This window comes from Otolemur garnettii, unplaced genomic scaffold (genome assembly GCF_000181295.1).
Source record: "Otolemur garnettii isolate 467f Iridium unplaced genomic scaffold, OtoGar3 scaffold00002, whole genome shotgun sequence".
NCBI lineage: Eukaryota > Metazoa > Chordata > Mammalia > Primates > Galagidae > Otolemur > Otolemur garnettii.
Window position 1 is genome coordinate 14,606,948 of NW_003852397.1, and position 19,184 is coordinate 14,626,131.

Genomic DNA, 19,184 nt, shown 5'->3' on the forward strand with positions numbered 1-19,184 from the left:
AACTTACTCAGCCCAGGGTGAATCCTAGAGGGGTACCAGAATCTTTGTGTTTCTGAGTACCATAAGCCCGTCCAACTTACTCAGCCCAGGGTGAAGACTGGCACTAACTCATGGTTCCCTTACTCCGGCTGAAGTTCTAATCTGGGATGTGAGAGGAATGGGGGTGAGGGGGAAGTGTGGGTTAGGAAGTGACTGTCCAAGGATCACTTGGGACTTTTTCAGTTCAGCGTGAGGTTATTGGTACAGTGTGTGAGTTTCACTACCTTTACTTTTGTTCTTTTGTGACGATGCAGACCAGGTGAAAAACAACGTAGTCCACTGAACTTGCATAAAGATCTTGCATTTTTATCTCAATATGGCAAGAGTAACTCTTATATAGTTTATGGGAAAAGGTTTTAAGAAGACTGATAAATACTCATCTCGTCAAGGAAAAAGGCATTTGAGTTTTGTGCTGGAGAAGCCACAAGATGTCACTGGAGTCTTTTCTTGTATTAATAAAAGCAAAGTAGGAAAAAAATAATTAAATAAAATAAAAGCAAAGCAGGCTAGCCACAGTGGCTTATACCTATAATCCCAGCACTCTGGGAGTATGAGGCAGGAGGATTGCTTGAGCTCAGGAGTTCAAAACCAGCCTGAGCAAGACTGAGACCACATCTCTACTAAAAATTGAAAAATTAGAGGGGCATAGTGGTGCACCATAATCCCAGCTACTCAGGAGGCTGAGGCAGGAGGAGTGCCCGCAGTTTGAGGTTGCTGGGAGCTATGACGGCGACACAGCACTCTACCCATAGTGACAGAGAGAGACTCTGTCTCAAAAAGTAGTAAGAATAAATAAATACAATAAAGAAAAAATTAAGAAAATAAAAGCAAATTACAAGATTTTTCAAGTATTCCTACAGCTAAAATGAGGTATCTTATCTTCCTTCTGCAGCTGAGCAAGAATGCTTGGTATGAATGGTAGCTAAACAATTTAATTTAAAGCCGTACACAATGAGAAGGTAAAGTGAATCTATAACAATCAGTTATAACCTCTGAACCACCATTTTTGCATATTAAAGGTCTGCTCTGAATACAAATTCTAGTGTTTTCATTTAGCTTAAACATTCTTTACCTACAGCATTCTTATCAATTAATCTTCTCCACAAAGTATTTTTACATCAGCAAAACATACTTAATGAAAAAGATATCTGGATATTAAAGAGGAAAAAATAATTGATTTAAATGGAAGAAACATGATCAATATAAACATAAATGGGAAAGCATTAAAGGAGAGAACAAGTCATATGCTATAGATTTTACTTGCAAATACATTTCAATAACCATTCCGATATCCATTTCAAGCCAACACTATTCACCATTTTTTCCCTTCTGCAGTTGCCCCACGCAGCTCCAGGTGAAATACCTGATTTTAGGTTTGTTCTTTTTTATCTTTCAGATCACAAGAAGGAGAAAGTCTGTTTCATTCTACGTATCTTACTTTATTCCTTCTATGTATCTTAAATGGCCTTCAGAACATATGCTTACTAGCCTCATATGCTTACGACACTCAGCCAGACCCTGAGCATCAGTGCTAGCTAAAATTGAATTCAGTGTTTTGGTTTTTTTCACAGAATTTACTTTTGTATAATTATAGCTTAAGCTTCTATTCGGAGGAAGGGATAAGATCTTTCAGGAATAATAATGTTTTTCGTGTAGTTTTTCCTGTGAAGTATCTAAGTTACTGTAAGTAGGTTATAAATATTAAGAAAATGATATTATAAATAGCCAGAAATGACCAAATTCCCAAAGTTATAGGAATAATTAAAGCTTGGGAAACACTGTATTGTGAGGACCACAGAAGTAGTCTTTTACTCAAAATATAGATTTCCACTAAAAGTAATGGAAAGAAAGAAGAGAGAGGAGAAGCAGAACACATAGAATTGCCAATTAGGGTCAACCGATGGGTTCTCACCAGGCATGCATGCCCTCATTTATTTTATTCTGGCCCTGAGAATATATAGGTCAAGGTCTGTGGTTCACGGGCAACACAGACCTAAATTACAAATGCCTGAAAAGCGGTATTAAGTTTCCAACTTATAATGCTTCCCATGCTGTTTCTTAAAAAAATAGACAAAAAAAAATCAGTGAATTAAGATTCTAGAGCCAAATAACAGTACAGTATTATTAGGTACACATATATTCTAGAAATTTATTTTATAAAGATGAAAAACTCTATTACATTATTGAGTCTTAACTAAATAAAATAACTGCAGCATTTTAACATTGAACTTTTCTTTCTCACTATATTAGGAGCACAGAATCCAATTTGTGACAAGACTACTACTTCCTTATTTCACAAAGCATATGAAAATCAGCTGAACAGTAAATTAAAAATCAAAAACAGTGGAGATAGTGGGCGTCCTTGCCTTGTTCCTGATCTGAGTGGAAATGTTTTCAGTTTTACATCATTCAATATGATATTGGCTGTAGGTTTGCTGTAGATGGTCTCTAGACTTTAGCTAGGCAAGAGGAGATTAAGGGTATCCAAAGAGAGTCACAGGAGATCAAACTCTCACTCTTCACCAATGATATGATCCTATACCTGGAAAATCCCAGGGATTCAACTTCAAAACTCTTAGAAGTGATCTAGGAATACAGCAGCGTCTCATTATACAAAATCAATACTTACAAACCAGTAGCTTTTATATATGCCAACAACAGTCAAACTGAAAATATAGTCAAGGACTCTATTCCTTTTACAGTAGTGCCAAAGGAGATAAAATATCTGGGAATTTACCTAATAAAGGACATGAAAGTTCTATGAAACTCTGAGAAAAGAAATAGCTAAAGATGTTAACAAATGGAAAAACATACCATGTTCATGGCTGGGAAGAATCAACATTCTTAAAATGTCCATACTACCCAAAGTAACATACTATTTTAACGCAATCCCTATTAAAGCACCACTGTCATACTTTAAAGGCCTTGAAAAAAATAATACTTCATTTTATATGGAATCAGAAATAAACCTCAAACAGCCAAGACATTACTCAGAAATAAAAACAAAGCAGGAGGAATCACACTACCAGACCTCAGACTAAATCAATAGTGATCAAAACAGCATGGTACTGGCACAAAAACAGAGAGGTAGATTTATGGAACAGAATAGAGAACCAAGAGATGAACCCAGCTACTTAATTGTCATTTTATCTTTGACAAGTCTATCAAAAACATTCAGTGGGGGAAAGATGCCCTATTTAACAAATGTTGCTGGGTGAACTGGCTGGCGACCTGTAGAAAACCAAAACTGGACCCCCACCTTTTACCATTAACAAAAATTGATTCTCAATGGATTAAAAGATTTAAACTTAAGACATGGAACTATAAAAATACCAGAAGAGACTGCAGGGAAAACACTTGAAGAAATTGGCCCAGGAGAATATTTTATGAGGAGGACCTCCTAGAAAATTGAAGCAACACTAAAAATACATTACTAGGATCTGATCAAACTAAAAAGCTTTTGCACAACAAAGAGCACAGTAAGTAAAGCAAACAGACAACCTTCAGAATGGAAGATTTTTGCAGCTTATGCTTCCAAAAACAGGTCTGACAACTAGAATCTACAGAGAACTCAAACTAATCAATGAGAAAAGAACAAATAACCCTATTTGTATGTGGGCAAGAGACTTGAACAGAAACTTCTCTGATGAAGACAGATGCATGGCCTATAAACACAGGAAAAAATGCTCTTCATCCTTAATCATCAGAGAAATGCATCTCAAAACCACTTTGAGATATCATTTAATTCCAGTAAGATTAGCCCACATCACAAAATCCCAAAACTAGAGACACTGGCATGGATGTGGAGAGAAGGGAATGCTTCTACACTGCTGGTGGGACTGCAAGCTAATATGATCTTTTTGAAAAGAAGTTTGGAGAACACTCAAGGAACTAAAAGTAGACCTACTGTCCGATCCCGCAATTCCTCTAGTAGGTATATACCTAGATGATCAAAAATTATTTTACAACAAAGACATTTGTACCAGAATGTTTATTGCAGCCCAATTCATAACAGCCAAGACATGGAAACAGTCCAAGTGCCCATCAACCAGAGAATAGATTAACAAATTGTGGTATATGTACACCATGGAATACTATGCAGCCATAAAAAGATGGAGACTTCACAACTTTTATGTTTACCTGGGTGGAGCTGGAACACATTCTTAGTAAAGTATCTCAAGAATGGAAAAAAGTATTCAATGTCCTTCATACTACTATGAAATCAATATATACCTATACACGCATATGAATAGCAAAACATAACTATAGTCCAGAAAGTAGAAGGGAAGAGGAGAGTGAGAAGGGAGGGGGGATATGGGAGGAGGGAGGACATTTGGAGGGACTTCATCTAATGTACATAATGCAATAGTACATTTCAAAACTATTAGGAAATGAGTATATTTGTGATGGTTGTGTTGCTTAGTTCAATGTAAACATTTCACATTGTATATTAAAGCAGTACCCTGAACCCCATAAATGCATCAATGTACAAGGTTATCATTTAATAAAAATAAAAATCAAACAAAAAAACCCCCAAAGATTGAAGTATTATAGATGAAAGGACCCAAAACTTATAAAAAGTAAGTAATTCTGATGTGGTAGAGTGCTTGTTTTTAGTTAGGGATTACTGACCTATTTAAAATCCAAATATGTAAAAACTCAACATTTCTCTCAAGAAGAAATGATCTTTTTGTTCCAGCAGAGTGAGAATTTAATGTAATTAAACCTAAACAATCAATAATAATCTCTGAATCATCTTTTTTGTATAAGAATGATCCACCATGACCCTAGCAGGGGTGTCCAACCTGTGGCCCGTGGGTCACATGCAGATTATGTGAGGACATTTTTGCTTATCTGTGCTGGCAGATATCATGAATATTATGCATGGACATTTTTTTTTTTTTTTTTTTGCTCATCAGCTTTCATTAGTGTTTGTGTATTTAATGTGGGGCCCAAGGCAACTCTTCTTCCAATGTGGCACAGAGAAGCCAAAAGGGTGACCACCCTGAGAGTTTTCACTTAGCTTAAACTTTCTTTACCTGTAGAATGCATCATGTAGATACAAATAGCCCATTCTTTCATTTGTTTCTAAAGCAAATGAAAACCGTAACATTTTCATTAGATATTATGTTTTTACTAAGATGCTATATCACTGAAGAGAACAAAATTCATAAAGACCTCTCTGAAAATCCAAGAGGACTTTGGTTTCCAGCAGTAGAGAAGAGGATTTCTAATAATCATTCCATAAGAGATACAAACTCCCATCACCATTTCCACAATACTGAAGGGTATTTTCCATCCTGCAGATTGGCTGCCCTGCTCTTCCCTAGAGTCTACCAGTACCTGGAGCTGAAGCAGAAGCAGAGGCAAGAAGCTTCCACCTGCTCCCAGACTTCCTGAGCTCAGGGCTTTGGCCTGGCAGATGAACCATGCTCCTCAGTCCCTCCACCACCACCATCTTCTAAGAAACCACAGGACTGGTCCGATTTCAAAGCTTGAAAGCCTAGGTGCAGATATCAGCAACTTCTATAGAGTACTCCAGTCCTTGTGAACAGGCTAGGAGGAGTTCAGATATTGCTCCCCCAGCTCCACATGCTGGAATAGACTCTCCCCTGCTCACCGCCTCTGTCTAAACACAAACCCTTCAGCAGAGCCAAGCAGGCTGGATTTAAGGACATGGGCCAAAAATGTCCAGCAGTCTAATACTGCCTTGCAGTATGACAGCCACCCATCTGTATGTGGCTATTTACATGTAAAGAAATTGAAATTAAATAAAATTTTAAAATCCAGCTCCTCAGCCACAGGTCAAGTTTCAATAGCCATTTGTGGATAGTAGCTACACTCCTAGACAGAGCAGATACAGAACATTTTTATTATCGCAGACAACCTACTGGACAATACTGGTTGAGAATAAACTTTATGTGTGTTTTGTGTTATCTAAAAGAGTAAACACCTAGGCCAGGTACAGGGGCTCATGCCTATAATCATAGAACTCTGGGAAGCCTAGGTGAGAGGATCGCTTGAGCTCAGGAGTTTAGGACCAAACTGAGCAACAGTGAGATCCCATCTCTACTAAAACAACAACACCAAAATAGCCCGTAGTCCCAGCTACTCTGGAGGCCGAGGCAAGAGAGTTGCTAAAGTCCAAGAGTTTGAGGTTGTTGTGAGCTAGGCTGACACCACGGCACTCTAGCCTAAGCAACAGTGTGAGACTGGACCTTAAAAAAACAAAAGAAAACAGAGTAAACACCTTAATCTAGAGGCTAATTATATGATGGTAGCATGTGAAAAAAGAAGAGTTGGTTAGCACGGACCCCATCTGAAGTATAAAATGAAAGGTGGGTCTAGAAAAGAAGATAAACATTTCACTTAATTCTTCAATTATTAAAAATGTTCATAATATAGAAAAACTAAGTTATTTATACCATCTACAGAAAATTCAGAATGTGCAGAAACACATACAACAGAATGACACAAAAGCCAAGGCACAAACTTTACTCTTTCAAAATTAGCATTCCTAAGTAGATAGGACACACAGACAGACAGAGGTTATTCTACTTGTGAGCATGTTTCCCGAGTATGCATGGGGATGCCAGGATTTCAGCCTCTGCCCAAAGAGTAACACTGAGCCCAGGGCAATGAAAGCCGCATTCATGCATAATGCATGAGGTTATGAGCTCTCATAAAAATACAAGGCAGGCACCTGAGCTCCTTCTGTGGCTCAAAAGGATTTAAAAATTATCTCTAATTACAGCAAATACCAAAATCACAGTGGTTAGACAATGGGAGTCTTCTCCCCCTTTCAAGGGTAACTATGAAGTGGTAAATACGGTGAGGAATCTTTATAAAATTCACTGGTGAAACATTCAGTGAGTGCTGAGTACGTCCATCAGAATTCTTTCCTCACCCCAGCTGCCAATGATTGGCAGCTGTCCTGTTGTGGCTGCACGTATGAGAAGGGGTGGGGGGGTGAGTGCGGATGCATGTTACACAAGTACTGTGAGACTGACCTGGGTACGTGGGTGAAACAGGAGGAAATGACGTTTAGATTGGAGGTAAGTAATCAAAATAGTGACGACCTGGGAGGTTATTCTAGAATATAAAGGACAGCACAGGAGAATCTTAGAAGGAAACTGAAAAGGTCAGCTTGACTGATAAACAGATGACAAGGAACATGGGTGGTTGCTGGATGGTGCAGAGTAAGGAACACTGAGAGTTTACATTAGACTTTGACGCTGCGGGTAAAGGAATCAGTCACTGTGACTTTAATGAAGTGTGTGTGTATATATGTAATTTTTAATGAATCTAATTAAATGGATAAGGACAGCATAGACTAAAGGTGAATGAACCATTAGCCACAACTCAGAATAGATTAATTCTGAGATAAGCTATACTGTGCCAGGGTGTAGGCCACAGAGATTGAACAGAATATAAATTGCACTGGTTACAACAATTTATAAATGATTAGGAAAGAGAGGAGTTATAAAATATTTATAAGCACTTAAGTAGAAATTTTGGTTTTAACATTGTGTATGAGCAGTAACTTCACTTGTAATATTTTCCTTTAATAATTTTTAAAATAATAAAACAATTAAATGCTTATTTTAGGAATCAGACTATACCTAAGTATAGAAAATAAACCCTTTGTTCTTTCCCACCTCCAGTATCTCCTCATTCCTTCTCTTGCAAGAGCTACTATTGTTAAAAGTTTGTATATTTTTAAGTTTTTTGACATACATGTATTATTCACGTGCCCATGTGTATGTATAGGATAATATTCTTATTGTTCAAAATATGCTCTTTTTCCTTAACATTATACAATGGACACATGTGGAGTTTTCACCATGGCATGGTAATTCATGATCCTGAGGGACATTCTGTAGATAAATATTATTCTAATAGAACTGCAGCAGTAGCAGTTGTAAAAACTACCATTCAGCTGCCCTATCCTAAGTAAAAAACATACCACACTGCAATTACCATCTGTAATATAGCACTATTCTTTCATAACTATCATTTTTATTAGAATCAAAATAATAGCTAATCTGGGGCTAAACACAGTGCTCCTCAGTTTATTATCCATACATGAATTTTCTTGAATATAACTTACGACACTTGTAAAGCTGCATTTATTTCCTTGAGTAGCTCGTTAGTCTTATTAAAATCTGCCCGCATGAGATTTTTCTCTCTGAGGTGGTCTGCTGTCATGACATCCAACTCTTTTTCAAGTCTCTTGTTTAAATCTTGTTCATGCAACCTGTTTAATTTATTTTTAGTTAAGAAAATGTTATTCTGAGGTCCAGCTTTCAAAACTTTCTACATTCTATCAGATTTGAAATGGTTTTGGTATAATATATAGAAAATTAATGTATACAAGTCTCAATTAAGCTACTTACTTCGCTATAATCTTCTAGCTTGTATTAAAGTTGTCTCCTTTAATGCTTTTCAAATAACATTGCCAAAAGATTTTAGTTAATTATGTACAATGTATAACAATACAAAGTTAATGAATACATATACATCATTCAAAACAAACATTTCATCTATGTTCTGGATTATAACACAGCCATCAAATAAAATAAAAAGTAGTCTTCAATATCTTACTAGAAGAGAGTCTAGTCACAAAAACAGCACAAATTGCTAACTGTCAGTTTTTCAGATAACACTGTGTACTCCTTCTGTTTTAAAGAACGGCATACCTTATCTGTTGGTTAGATTCACTTCGTATTCTGAGAATTTCTTTCCCCTTGAATTCCAGTTCTTTGGTGAGGGCACTGATATTCTCATGCAGGTGCTGTATCTCCTTATCCAAGTCAGAAATGTGATGTTCTCTGTGTCGTAACTCGTCTTGTAGGTCTGTTATTCTACACATGTGCTCCTTACTCTGCAAAATACAAGTTTAATTCTTAAAAGTTTTCTGTCTGCTGTTTGTGTTCATCTGAAGGAAAGAAAATGAAATACTGGAATGTGAAATGTAATTATTCTGACATTGCTTCAAAAGCAAATTGCTCAAATGAGAAAACCTCAAGGCCTCTTCTCTTTCCATACATGTAAGAAATGTTCACGTAGTGTCAATAATGCCAGGGTTGCCAGGGACCCAAAAGATCATAAAACACACCCCACTCATTTAACAAATGAGGAAACCAGTAATCCAAGATGATTTATAACTAGTGGCACGGCTAAGATCACATAGTTTTATATGTCTTGCAGTAAAATACTGGTAGCATTGCCCTTTAACTTAAAAAGGATCTGCATCCATAGAGGCCCTCCCAACACACGCACACACACACTGAGCTTAGAAACTAGATCCTATCTGTCTTGTGCTGGTTTAGCAGTTATGACAAATAAAGTCCCTTCCATTTTTATAAGAGTCACTTTTTTGACCTTTATTTCAATTTTTCCTAAAAGCCAATTTTGGTTTCTGAATTCTGCAGGCCTAGATACTGCCAATTTCAGCATTAAGACTGGTTGAAGAGAATGTAACTGTGTAACCTCTGGCCGTGGTTACAGGTGGCTCATTTAAGACTTTCCAGCAATGAAGAGAAGATTTGGACTGATCATTTAACACAGGTGAAAACTAGCAAAGTGAAAGCCATAAGTCTAATTAACTAATAAATTACAGCTTTGATTGCACTATGCTTCAAAAAAGTCCATCCATCCAGGCATACATACATTCCAGATCACACATCATCTAATATAAGGAAAACAGTAGCTGTGCTAGAATGATACAGAAATACACGTTATCTACTTTCTTCTTGAGGATCTGCTCCTTGTATAAGTGGGTTACCCAAAATAGCTGTTTAAACTCAACTTTGAATTAAACTTAGTAAAACTGGAGCCAGGTACAGTGGCTCACACCTGTTATTCTAGCACTCTGGGAGGCTGAGGTGGTGGATTGCCTGAGCTCACAGGTTCAAGACCAGCCTGAACAAGAATGAGACCCCATCTCTACTAAAAATAGGAAAACTAGCTGGGGGTGGTGTTAGGTGCCTGTAGACCCAGCTACTTGGAAAGCTGAGGCAAGAGGATTGCTTAAGCCCAAGAGCTTCAGGTTGCTGTGAAGCACCTGTGAAGGTGCTGTGATACCACAACACTCTACCTAGGGTGATAAAGTGAGAATCCGTCTCAAAAAAAAAAAAAAAATAAGTAAAAACAAAAATGCTGTTTCTTGGTCACACTAGACAAATTTGGCCCACATGGCTGTTGACTACCATGGTGATAGCACAGGTTTAGGATGGTCTATCACCACAGACTGTCTCCTGGTGGTGCTGTCCTCACTCCTCTTATTATTTATATTTCATTGTTCACTTTCCCAAGACGCAACGAGTTTCAAAACATTCAATTAAAATGTTATAAAAAATGTAATTTTATGACCAATGCACTAACTACTTACTTCCTTTTAAAACTAAAACTCTTTAATACAGACAGTAAACAATAACTAGTGAAAATATAGCTATCACAAAATAGTTTTCAGAGACTGTGAAGATTTGATCTATCCATTTCTCGTTTCACCTGTCTCCTGCTGATGTCCATGCTTCTCTCAAGCTCCATTTTAGCAGCTGCCATTTCTTGATGATGACTGTGCCGTAACAAGTCAATTGCAGCTGCATGTTGATGGTTTAGTTCTGAGCGTAGGGAAGCTGGAAAGAAGGGGAGAAAAAGAAGTTTTGCAAATTTTTAGAAATATTATTGATACTTTAGGTAAAAATTGTAATAGTAGAAGAGTGTTATTTTTACAATTCTAACACTTGCATATGCCAATTATTAATAGGTTATTACACATGACCACGAATTTAAATATTATGGGCTGTCATATACTATAATGAATTTAAAGTTCATCTAGCTTTAAGGAGAATATGAAAGAATTATAAACAGTTAATGGATTGAGGTGCCTCTATATACTCTTTCAGTTTACAAGTAAAGTGTCAATGGAGATAAAATGTTTTGAACTCTTTTACTATTGGAATGATACAATTTTAGAACTGAATGGTACCATAAATATTTAGGAGGCAACTTCCCATCCAAGTAAAAATTCCTTTGTAATATACCTGAGAGATATTAAGCACTGGCTGGTGAATGCATCTAGTGATTGGGAGGTCATCGCTTTCATTTGACTTTGGGATTACCTTATGCAATCCATAAACATTTACTGAATGCCAGGTACTCGTCTAAGGAAGACCTTATAACTGCACAGGCAAGAGGGGAGACAGTGTTGAGAAATTAAGTAAGCTATCAGAGGTAAGTATTAGGTATGATGAAAGCATGGGGAAAGAACCCAGATTTCCTGAGAGTGGGAAACTGGGGATGCTATCCTAAAGGATTTGTCACAGTAACTCTGTCTAAAAGACCAAGTAGTAGTTCTTCAAGTTAAAAAAGAAAAATGCATTCAGGAAGAAGGAATACCATATGCAAAAGGAGAAAGAACCCCATCTGTCTGGCAAACAGTAAGAGGCTGGGTATGGCAGGAGGTCACAGGGCACACGGCCATAGTAAAGAACCCAGGCTGAGAAAGTGTTAATACAAAATGCTTTGGACGTCCACTTAAGGTCACAGTTCTCACATTGGAATACATACAGCAGGATGCCTGAAGGAACTCAGAGATCACCCATGGTCACCTTCTGAAATACAAATTTTATTTAAAAGATTTTTGGAAAAGCTATTTTTTCATATTAAAATAAACTGAGATACAATTGAATAAAATACACATTCTAAATTTTAAAGCTCACACATGAGACTTCAAAGAAATGCTGTGCTTGTAGCTAGCCAACTGAGCTCCTCCTGAGACCTCCACGTAAAGTTAGAGTTCAGTCTCCCCACGTGTTAAGGGAAGAAGGGACTGAAGCAGGACATGGGAAATCACTGAAGGCGTTAAAGCAGAAGTCACGTGGTGAACTCTGAGCATTACAAAGTGAACACTGCCTGCAGTTTGGAGGGTGTGCTGCAGGAAAGGAGATCAGCAAGAAGATTTGGGTAGTCACTCGGGTAAGAAATGGTGTGACCACAACCAAGTATGGCAGAGGACTGAACAGGAAACAAATGTAAGAAACAGCTGCGATTGAAACGAGATGTGGCAGTGAAGGAAAAAAAGCTGAAGGGTGGCGCCTGTGGCTCAAAGGAATAGGGTGCCAGACCCATATACTGGAGGTCGCGGGTTTAAACCTGGCCCTGGACAAAAAAATGCAAAAAAGAAAAAAACTGAATGTAACTCCCAATTTCCTTGTTTCCTTGTTTTGCCAACAGGGCAAATAGTGATACCACTAAAGTTTGAGGTACAGGAATATAAACATATTTCTGACTATAAGAAAATAGTGAGTTAATATTTTAAAATGTTGAGTATAAGTTAGCGTATCTGTGTAACACACAGCTTTGGCCTACAAATGTATCTGAGTCACCAGCACACAGATGGTAGCTAGAGCCATGAATGTGGAGCCAATCAGCCAGGAAAAGGCTGCAGACTAAAAAGCACACCAGAGGTCAGAGACTTACTATGGCTTGAATATAGGTTGTCCTTCCCAAAATGCATGTTGACATTTGGTGGCCATTGCCCTGGAGTTGAGCGGTATAGCCCTTACGAGGTGATGAACACCCTTCTCACCACAACCGGTTAGCTAGTGAGAGAGCTCAGCCCCCTTTCTCTCTGGCATTCGTGTCCTCTCCATTTCCACTTTCCCACCATGCTATGAAGCCTTCAGCAGATGTGGCCACTGATCTTGGACTTTACAGCTTTCGGAGCCATGAGCTAAATAAACCTCTTCCTTAGAAAATTACCCAGCCTGTGGTACTCCATTATAGCAACAGAAAACAAATGAAGACAGGACTGGATCCTGGGAAATAGCAGTATTTAACAGATGCACGTGGAAAGAGGTCTGGCAATGAGATTAATGGGCAGCCGTCAGAAAAGCAGGGTACAGCAAGGATGGTCTACGATCACGAAGACCAAGGGGGAAAAGGCTCGAGAAGGGTGTGGCAAAAGGGGTCCAATGTTGCAGACAGGGCAAATAAGACGACAGCTAGCAAGTGAGAATCCTTTGGTTCTGGAAGTTCAAAGTTCAATGATGACCTCAGGGACAGTAGTTTCAATGGAATGCAGGGAGCAAAATGTACACCCGAAGGATCCCAACAAAAACTGAGTATCTAGAATACATATGAAGAACCTTCAAAACTCGAAAGTAAAAATACAACTCAATTTGAAAAGAAGACAGACAAATGGCAGACGAGCACGTGAAAACTGCCCAGTAGCATTAACCAGCAGAGAAGTACAAATCAAAACAGAGTCAACACCACACTCACATCGAAAGGGCTAAAATACAGTGAAAACATGAAATGCGGGTGAGGACGTGAGCAAACTGGGCCTTTCACCCAACGCTAGCGGGAACATAAAATAGTGTGGGCTCTGTGGAGAACAGTTTATGACAGTTTCTTACAACACTAAACATGCAAATACCGTATGACCCAGAAACTTCACTTCTGAGCGTTTATCCAGGAGAAATAAAAATGTACATTTATTCAAAACTTGTACATGAATTTTTGTTTGTAATAGCCAAACCTGAAAACCCAGATGACCCTGAATGGGTGAAAGACAACAAACAGTAGTGGGCCAATACCCCAGAATACTACTCTGCAGGCAAACTATTGATCCATGCAATAATCTGGATGACCCAGGGAATTATGGGAGGGGGAAAAGGGCCAATGTCAAAAGGTTAAATATTGTATAATTCCTTTTCTAAAATCATAAAATTCCTGAAGTGACAGAATCAGAGAAATGAAGGACAGTTTAATGGTTGCCAGGAGTCAGTCACAAGAGGGGAGGAGTGGTGAGCAGGGGTGACTTATACGCAGACACCATGAGGCTCTCCATGGTGATGGACATACTCCGTATCTTGACAGTGTCAATGTCAATGTACTGGTGTGCTATAGTTTTGTAAGATGTTACCCCTGGGAGAAACTGGGTGAAGGGTACAGGAGATCTCTTTGTATTATTTCTTAAAACTGCACATGAATCTACAATTATCTCAAAAAATTTTAAAACCCCCAAAAGTCCTTTCATCAGCAAAGATGTATTTAATCACCAATGGGACTAAACAATAGTTTCGACACTTGGACTGTTTGTTTTTGCCTCATTCGCAGAGCTGTGGAAAGTGTATATTCCCTTTTAGCCATCATTCTACAAAGGCTACCTCTGCACTTGCCAACAAACCCTATTTAAAGGTGGAGCAGTAGTCTTTCTTTTTCTTTTTAAACCCTTATCCTGAACACTAATGTAGTTCATCTTTTAATTCCTCTCACTTAGCACAGTCTCTAGCATATAAATAGAGACTGTACAAATCTTTGATAAATGTTCATGCATAATATGATTTTTATACTAGCAATCAGTGGCTTTTTTGTTGTTGTTGCTGTTGTTTTAGGGGGACAGAGTCTCACTTTATTGCCCTTGGTAGTGTGCTGTGGTGTCACACTGCTCACAGCAACCTCCAATTCCTGGGTTTAGGCGATTCTCTTGCCTCAGCCTCCCAAGTAGCTGGGACCACAGGTGCCCACCTCAACACCTGGCTATTTTTCTGTTGCAGTTTGGCTGGGGCCGGGTTTGAACCCGCCACACTCGGTATATGGGGCTGATGTGGCTTTTAAAGGACAAGAGCAGAACCATAAAGACTTGACCTCAACTCCCAGAAACATTACAGATGACAAACAAGCATTTTCCAAAGGGCTTTCCCTTTGAGGCCTCACATATTTACTACACTTGGATTTTCTTTGTTCTTACCCCTAGTAGGAAAGTGTATACCGCTGAAGTGTAACAATAAATATTAAAAATGTCAGGAGAATTTGCAATAAAACCAAACATAAGGAAAATTAGATGGCAGGAATAAAAAGTTAGTGGATGATGCTAAAAAACAAAACCAAACATTTAAATACATACCCAGATTTTCTTTAAAAGTCAACTCATCTTTTTACCAAAAGTAATGAACACTATTAAAAAACATGTAATGAAACAAAAGTCAGTCCTATTTGTTGCTTTTCTCATTAAGATAAAGTGGAAAAGACCAATATGACCATATAGTCTTAAGGGGACGCGGCTCCGTGTGGGCTGTTATTGGCTGGTGACTGATTCTGGGATGCCTGAATGTCCTGACTCCACTCAGTCGCACAAGGATAAACGGAAGTACCTGTGGTTGCCTGCACAGCCAGAGTACAAGGATAGCCAAGGGGAACCCACTCTACCAGGTGTGCCAAGAGTCGCCATAATGACAACCGATAATCTTAGAAACACTCAGCATGAGTAGGAAAGAGGTTGTTGTATGCATCTGTGAAAAGAGGTGGCCACCACAAAGAGATATTTTGTAAATATTTTGTAAATCAAGGCACGTTTAGCCACACCTTCTTGTTTCCCCTACATATGGTAAACTTCAGGGCACCCTGCGCTGTCTGCTCCATTCTGCTCCATCTTACCTCTTCATCTGGTAACTCCAAATAAAACAAGCAAAACACTTAAGATATTCATATCCATGTTTCAAAATTTTAAAATACAACTTCGTGATTTTATGTTGAGTTTTTAAATGGAAGAATGTACATATAAATATGACAAGATTATAATCCTTTCAAAATACCAAGCATAGCCTTTCCTTCATCTTCCAATTCAAACCGAAGAGTCTGAAGTTCCTGTTCCATTTCTACCCGGAAGCCCTCCATTGACTCTCTGTGTGCGTCTTTTAAGGACTGAAGCTCAGCAGAATGTTTCTGTTGTAAATGATTTTCAAGAGCCTAGAAGAAGAGGAACAAATGGAAATTATTATGCTAGAATATAGGAAGGGAAATACAAACTAAACAGAAAACAGTCAAGACTGTCTTCTGGGACAATGTCAAAAAATATACAGCATAATTCCTAAAACTCAGTAATGGTTTAAAAAGTGCAAAGTATACATAATTCATTTGCAAGAAAACTAGATAGAATTCTTTTTCACCATTAGAAAAAAATTAGTAGGGCCACTTCAGTACAGTAAGTAAATCATCACGAAACCAATTTGATTCAATATATTTTACCTGAACTAGAAATGTGGACTCTATACTTAAGGCAGTTTTTGAATGGAATCATTCTCTGAAGCTGCTAAGAGTGTAAACTACCTAAAATTAATGAACAATTCTCCTGTAGGCACAAACTTCGACTTGGGAAAGAGCAGCAGGACAGTTATCACTGAGAAAAGATCTCCTTCTCATTAGAAAAAAGCAACAAGGTCTCTTATAACTCCAACCTTATCAAATATTTTGTATCTATTTTCTACAACCATTCTTTGTCTATCTTCTTTTCTATGGACCTGCACTGGTGGGAAAAAGGGAAAACCCTGAGAATAGGTAGCTGGCAACGTAAATTAAAGGCTTTCATGTGTTAGTTGAAAAAGCCTAGCCATAGCCAGGTGTTGTGGCGGGCACCGGTCATCCCAGCTACTTGGGAGGCTGAAGCAAGAGAATTGCTTAAGCCCAAGAGTCTGAGGTTGCTGTGAGGTCATGGCACTCTATTACAGAGGGTGACATAGTGAGACTCTGTCTCCAAAAAGATAAAAAATAAAAATAAATAAATAAAAAGCCTGGCCATAGAGAAAAGACAAGATGTGGCTACAACTAAGGCAAGATGCAGAGATAGGAAAAAACCTCAGGGCATTTCGAAAGATGAAGCTGTGGCAGGAAGGTTTGGTTTTTTTGAGACAGAGTATCCCTCTGTAGCCCTCAGTAGAGTGCTATGGACTCACAGCACCCTCAAACTCTTGGGCTTACGCAATTCTCTTGCCTCAACCTCCCAAGTAGCTGGGACTACAGGCACCAACCACAATGCCCAGCTATTTTTTGGTTGTTGTTGCAGTTGTCATTGTTGCTTAGCAGGCCTGGGCTGGGTTCCAACCCACCAGCCTCGGTGTATGTGGCTGGTGCCCAACCCACCGAGCTACAGGCACTGAGCCCCCGCCTTTTTTTTTTTTTTTAAGTATAATTTGAGTATAACATGACATGATTCTAAGAAAAATACCATATTGTAACCAAGGCTATACATCTTTATTTCCTACTCTAAAATATTGTTTTTAAAAATTATTCGGCTACTTATGCTCACTGTTTAGTGTTTTATTTCTGAAAAACAAAGCATGGTCTTTTTAAAAATACAAGTAAAATAAAGGACTCTTTATTTAGGCAGTGTCACTTCGGTAAAATTATAGGCTCTGATTTCTTTTGAAAAATGATTAAAGTTCGATAAAAGACTTGAGCACAAAAAATTAAAATACTGATATGAGTACTCATGTGTTACTTCAATTTATAAATGTCATTTAGCAATGCAATCAGATCTAATATTTTTTCTTTTCTTTTTTTTAAACAGAGTCTCTTAGTTGCCCTTGGGTAGAGTACCATGGCATCATCACAGCTCACAGCAACCTCAGACTCTTGGGCTGAAGTGATCCTCATGCCTCAGCTTCCCAAGTAGCCGGGACTACAGGCACCCAACACAACACCTAGCTAATTTTTCTATTTTTAGTAGAGATGGGGTCTTAGTCTTACTCAGGCTGGTTTCAAACTCCTGAGCTCAAGCAATCAACCCATCTTGGCCTTCCAGAGTGCTAGGATTATAGGTATAAGCCATCGCCCTGGCCAGGCCTAATTTTTAACCAAAAAAGTTTCGTTGACCTTCTAGATAAGATCAATAGACTACAACTCACTGTAAAGGGAAGTTAATTTTTTAAAAAAGAATAAGCCTTTTTTGTTTTACTCATTTCTCTACACCATATCCTTTCTTTATGTAGTGCTTGAACTCAAGTAAAGGAAAAGAAACAATCTATCTCTATAATCACTATAGATGATAAAAGTTATTCTTCTATCAAGTCTTTATCTTAATTATAATACGGTCCTTGAAAGAAATTGAAAAACACAGTGTTAAGAAATAAACTAACCCAAAATGAAGCATACTGTGTCAAACTAATCTGAAGGCAGAGTTGAGTGATGAATATGCAAAGATCCTGGCATATCATTAACCCAATAATTTATCATTTGATTTAAATGTCTTATGAGTTGTTGGTTTCACTACTTTTCATATAGCTGTTAGGGTTGTATATAAAAGAATTACACCATTTTAAAATGTCTGCAATTCCATTTCATTGTGAATTTTGTGCATAGGAAAGAAACAATGTGAGGGTAAAAAATTGGGATAAAAAAATTTAAATTATTTTTTGGTGATCCAGAGTGAAAGAGAAAAATTTAAAATTCAATGAAAGACTACTATATGCACAAATTAGTACTAAATAATTAGAATGGTCACAGCTCTGTAGAACCATGTGAAAAGATTCAGCTGAATTTATTTCATCCCTGTTAACTGCATAAGAAGTTACATGGTATATAGTCTCATCCTAAACTTGGCAGGAAATAAATGTTAGCTCTAGCCTAATTTGTTTGCTATAGTATATAATTAGCATATATGTTTAATCACTATGACTCATCAGGAAGTCACATCCTAGAAAACATATTTAAACAAAACAATGCATAATTTTGAGGAGCAAGAAATGAATTCTTAAGAATTTGAAGGCCAGTTATTATTAAGCTGTTGGATTATAATGGAGCATATGTCACACTGAACTTACTCTTTGTTCCTTTTCCTTCTCTTCTTCCATAGTTTGAAACGCAAGGACATGTGCCTCTTTCAAGGATTTGTGTCTTTGTTGATGTTGTTCTTCCAATTCTTCAAGCTCTTGTGTAAGCCGCTGCCGTTCCTGCGTAAACTGAGCTTGCAGTTGCTGTAGTGAAGTCTGAGACTGGGAAAGCTGAATCTCCAGGTTCTGTTTTAACAAGGAAATCTACGCCACAGAATGGTACACAATGAAGAATAAATACAAGGGATATTTTAAAAACTATCAACTGAAGGGGAAAATGCATTTCAAAGATATTAACTTTAGTCAAATAATTGCCCCATTGTAAGCAATGGCAACGACATTTAGAAATACGATGAACACCTACGTTGCACTACAATAAAAACTCATAATGTGATATAAAAACATAAGACAACTAATGGATTTATACATTATAGTCACTTTGAGCAAATAGTAAGGAAAGTTACTGATTATTATTTGTATTTATTAAATTGAAGTAGTTAAAAGACTGTGAGCTCTGAGTTAAAATCC

The 19,184-nt window shown here is 37.8% G+C and overlaps 1 protein-coding gene across 5 annotated transcripts in view; it reads right to left on the reverse strand.

Moving 5' to 3' along the window:
* Window positions 1-19,184, reverse strand: part of FAM184A (family with sequence similarity 184 member A) — a 189,048-nt gene that overhangs the window by 10,024 nt on the left and 159,840 nt on the right. For 4 of the 5 annotated variants that reach the window (XM_012805059.2, XM_012805056.1, XM_012805053.2 and 1 more), the window contains 4 exons: window positions 18,648-18,860; window positions 15,645-15,798; window positions 10,552-10,679; window positions 8,739-8,923 (listed from right to left, as the gene is read on the reverse strand). In XM_012805059.2, the coding sequence (XP_012660513.1) occupies window positions 8,739-8,923; window positions 10,552-10,679; window positions 15,645-15,798; window positions 18,648-18,860 (680 nt within the window). Of the gene's footprint in view, window positions 1-8,149; window positions 8,297-8,738; window positions 8,924-10,551; window positions 10,680-15,644; window positions 15,799-18,647; window positions 18,861-19,184 lie in introns of all 5 variants that reach the window. The other variant, XM_003781631.2, reaches the window with a different exon arrangement.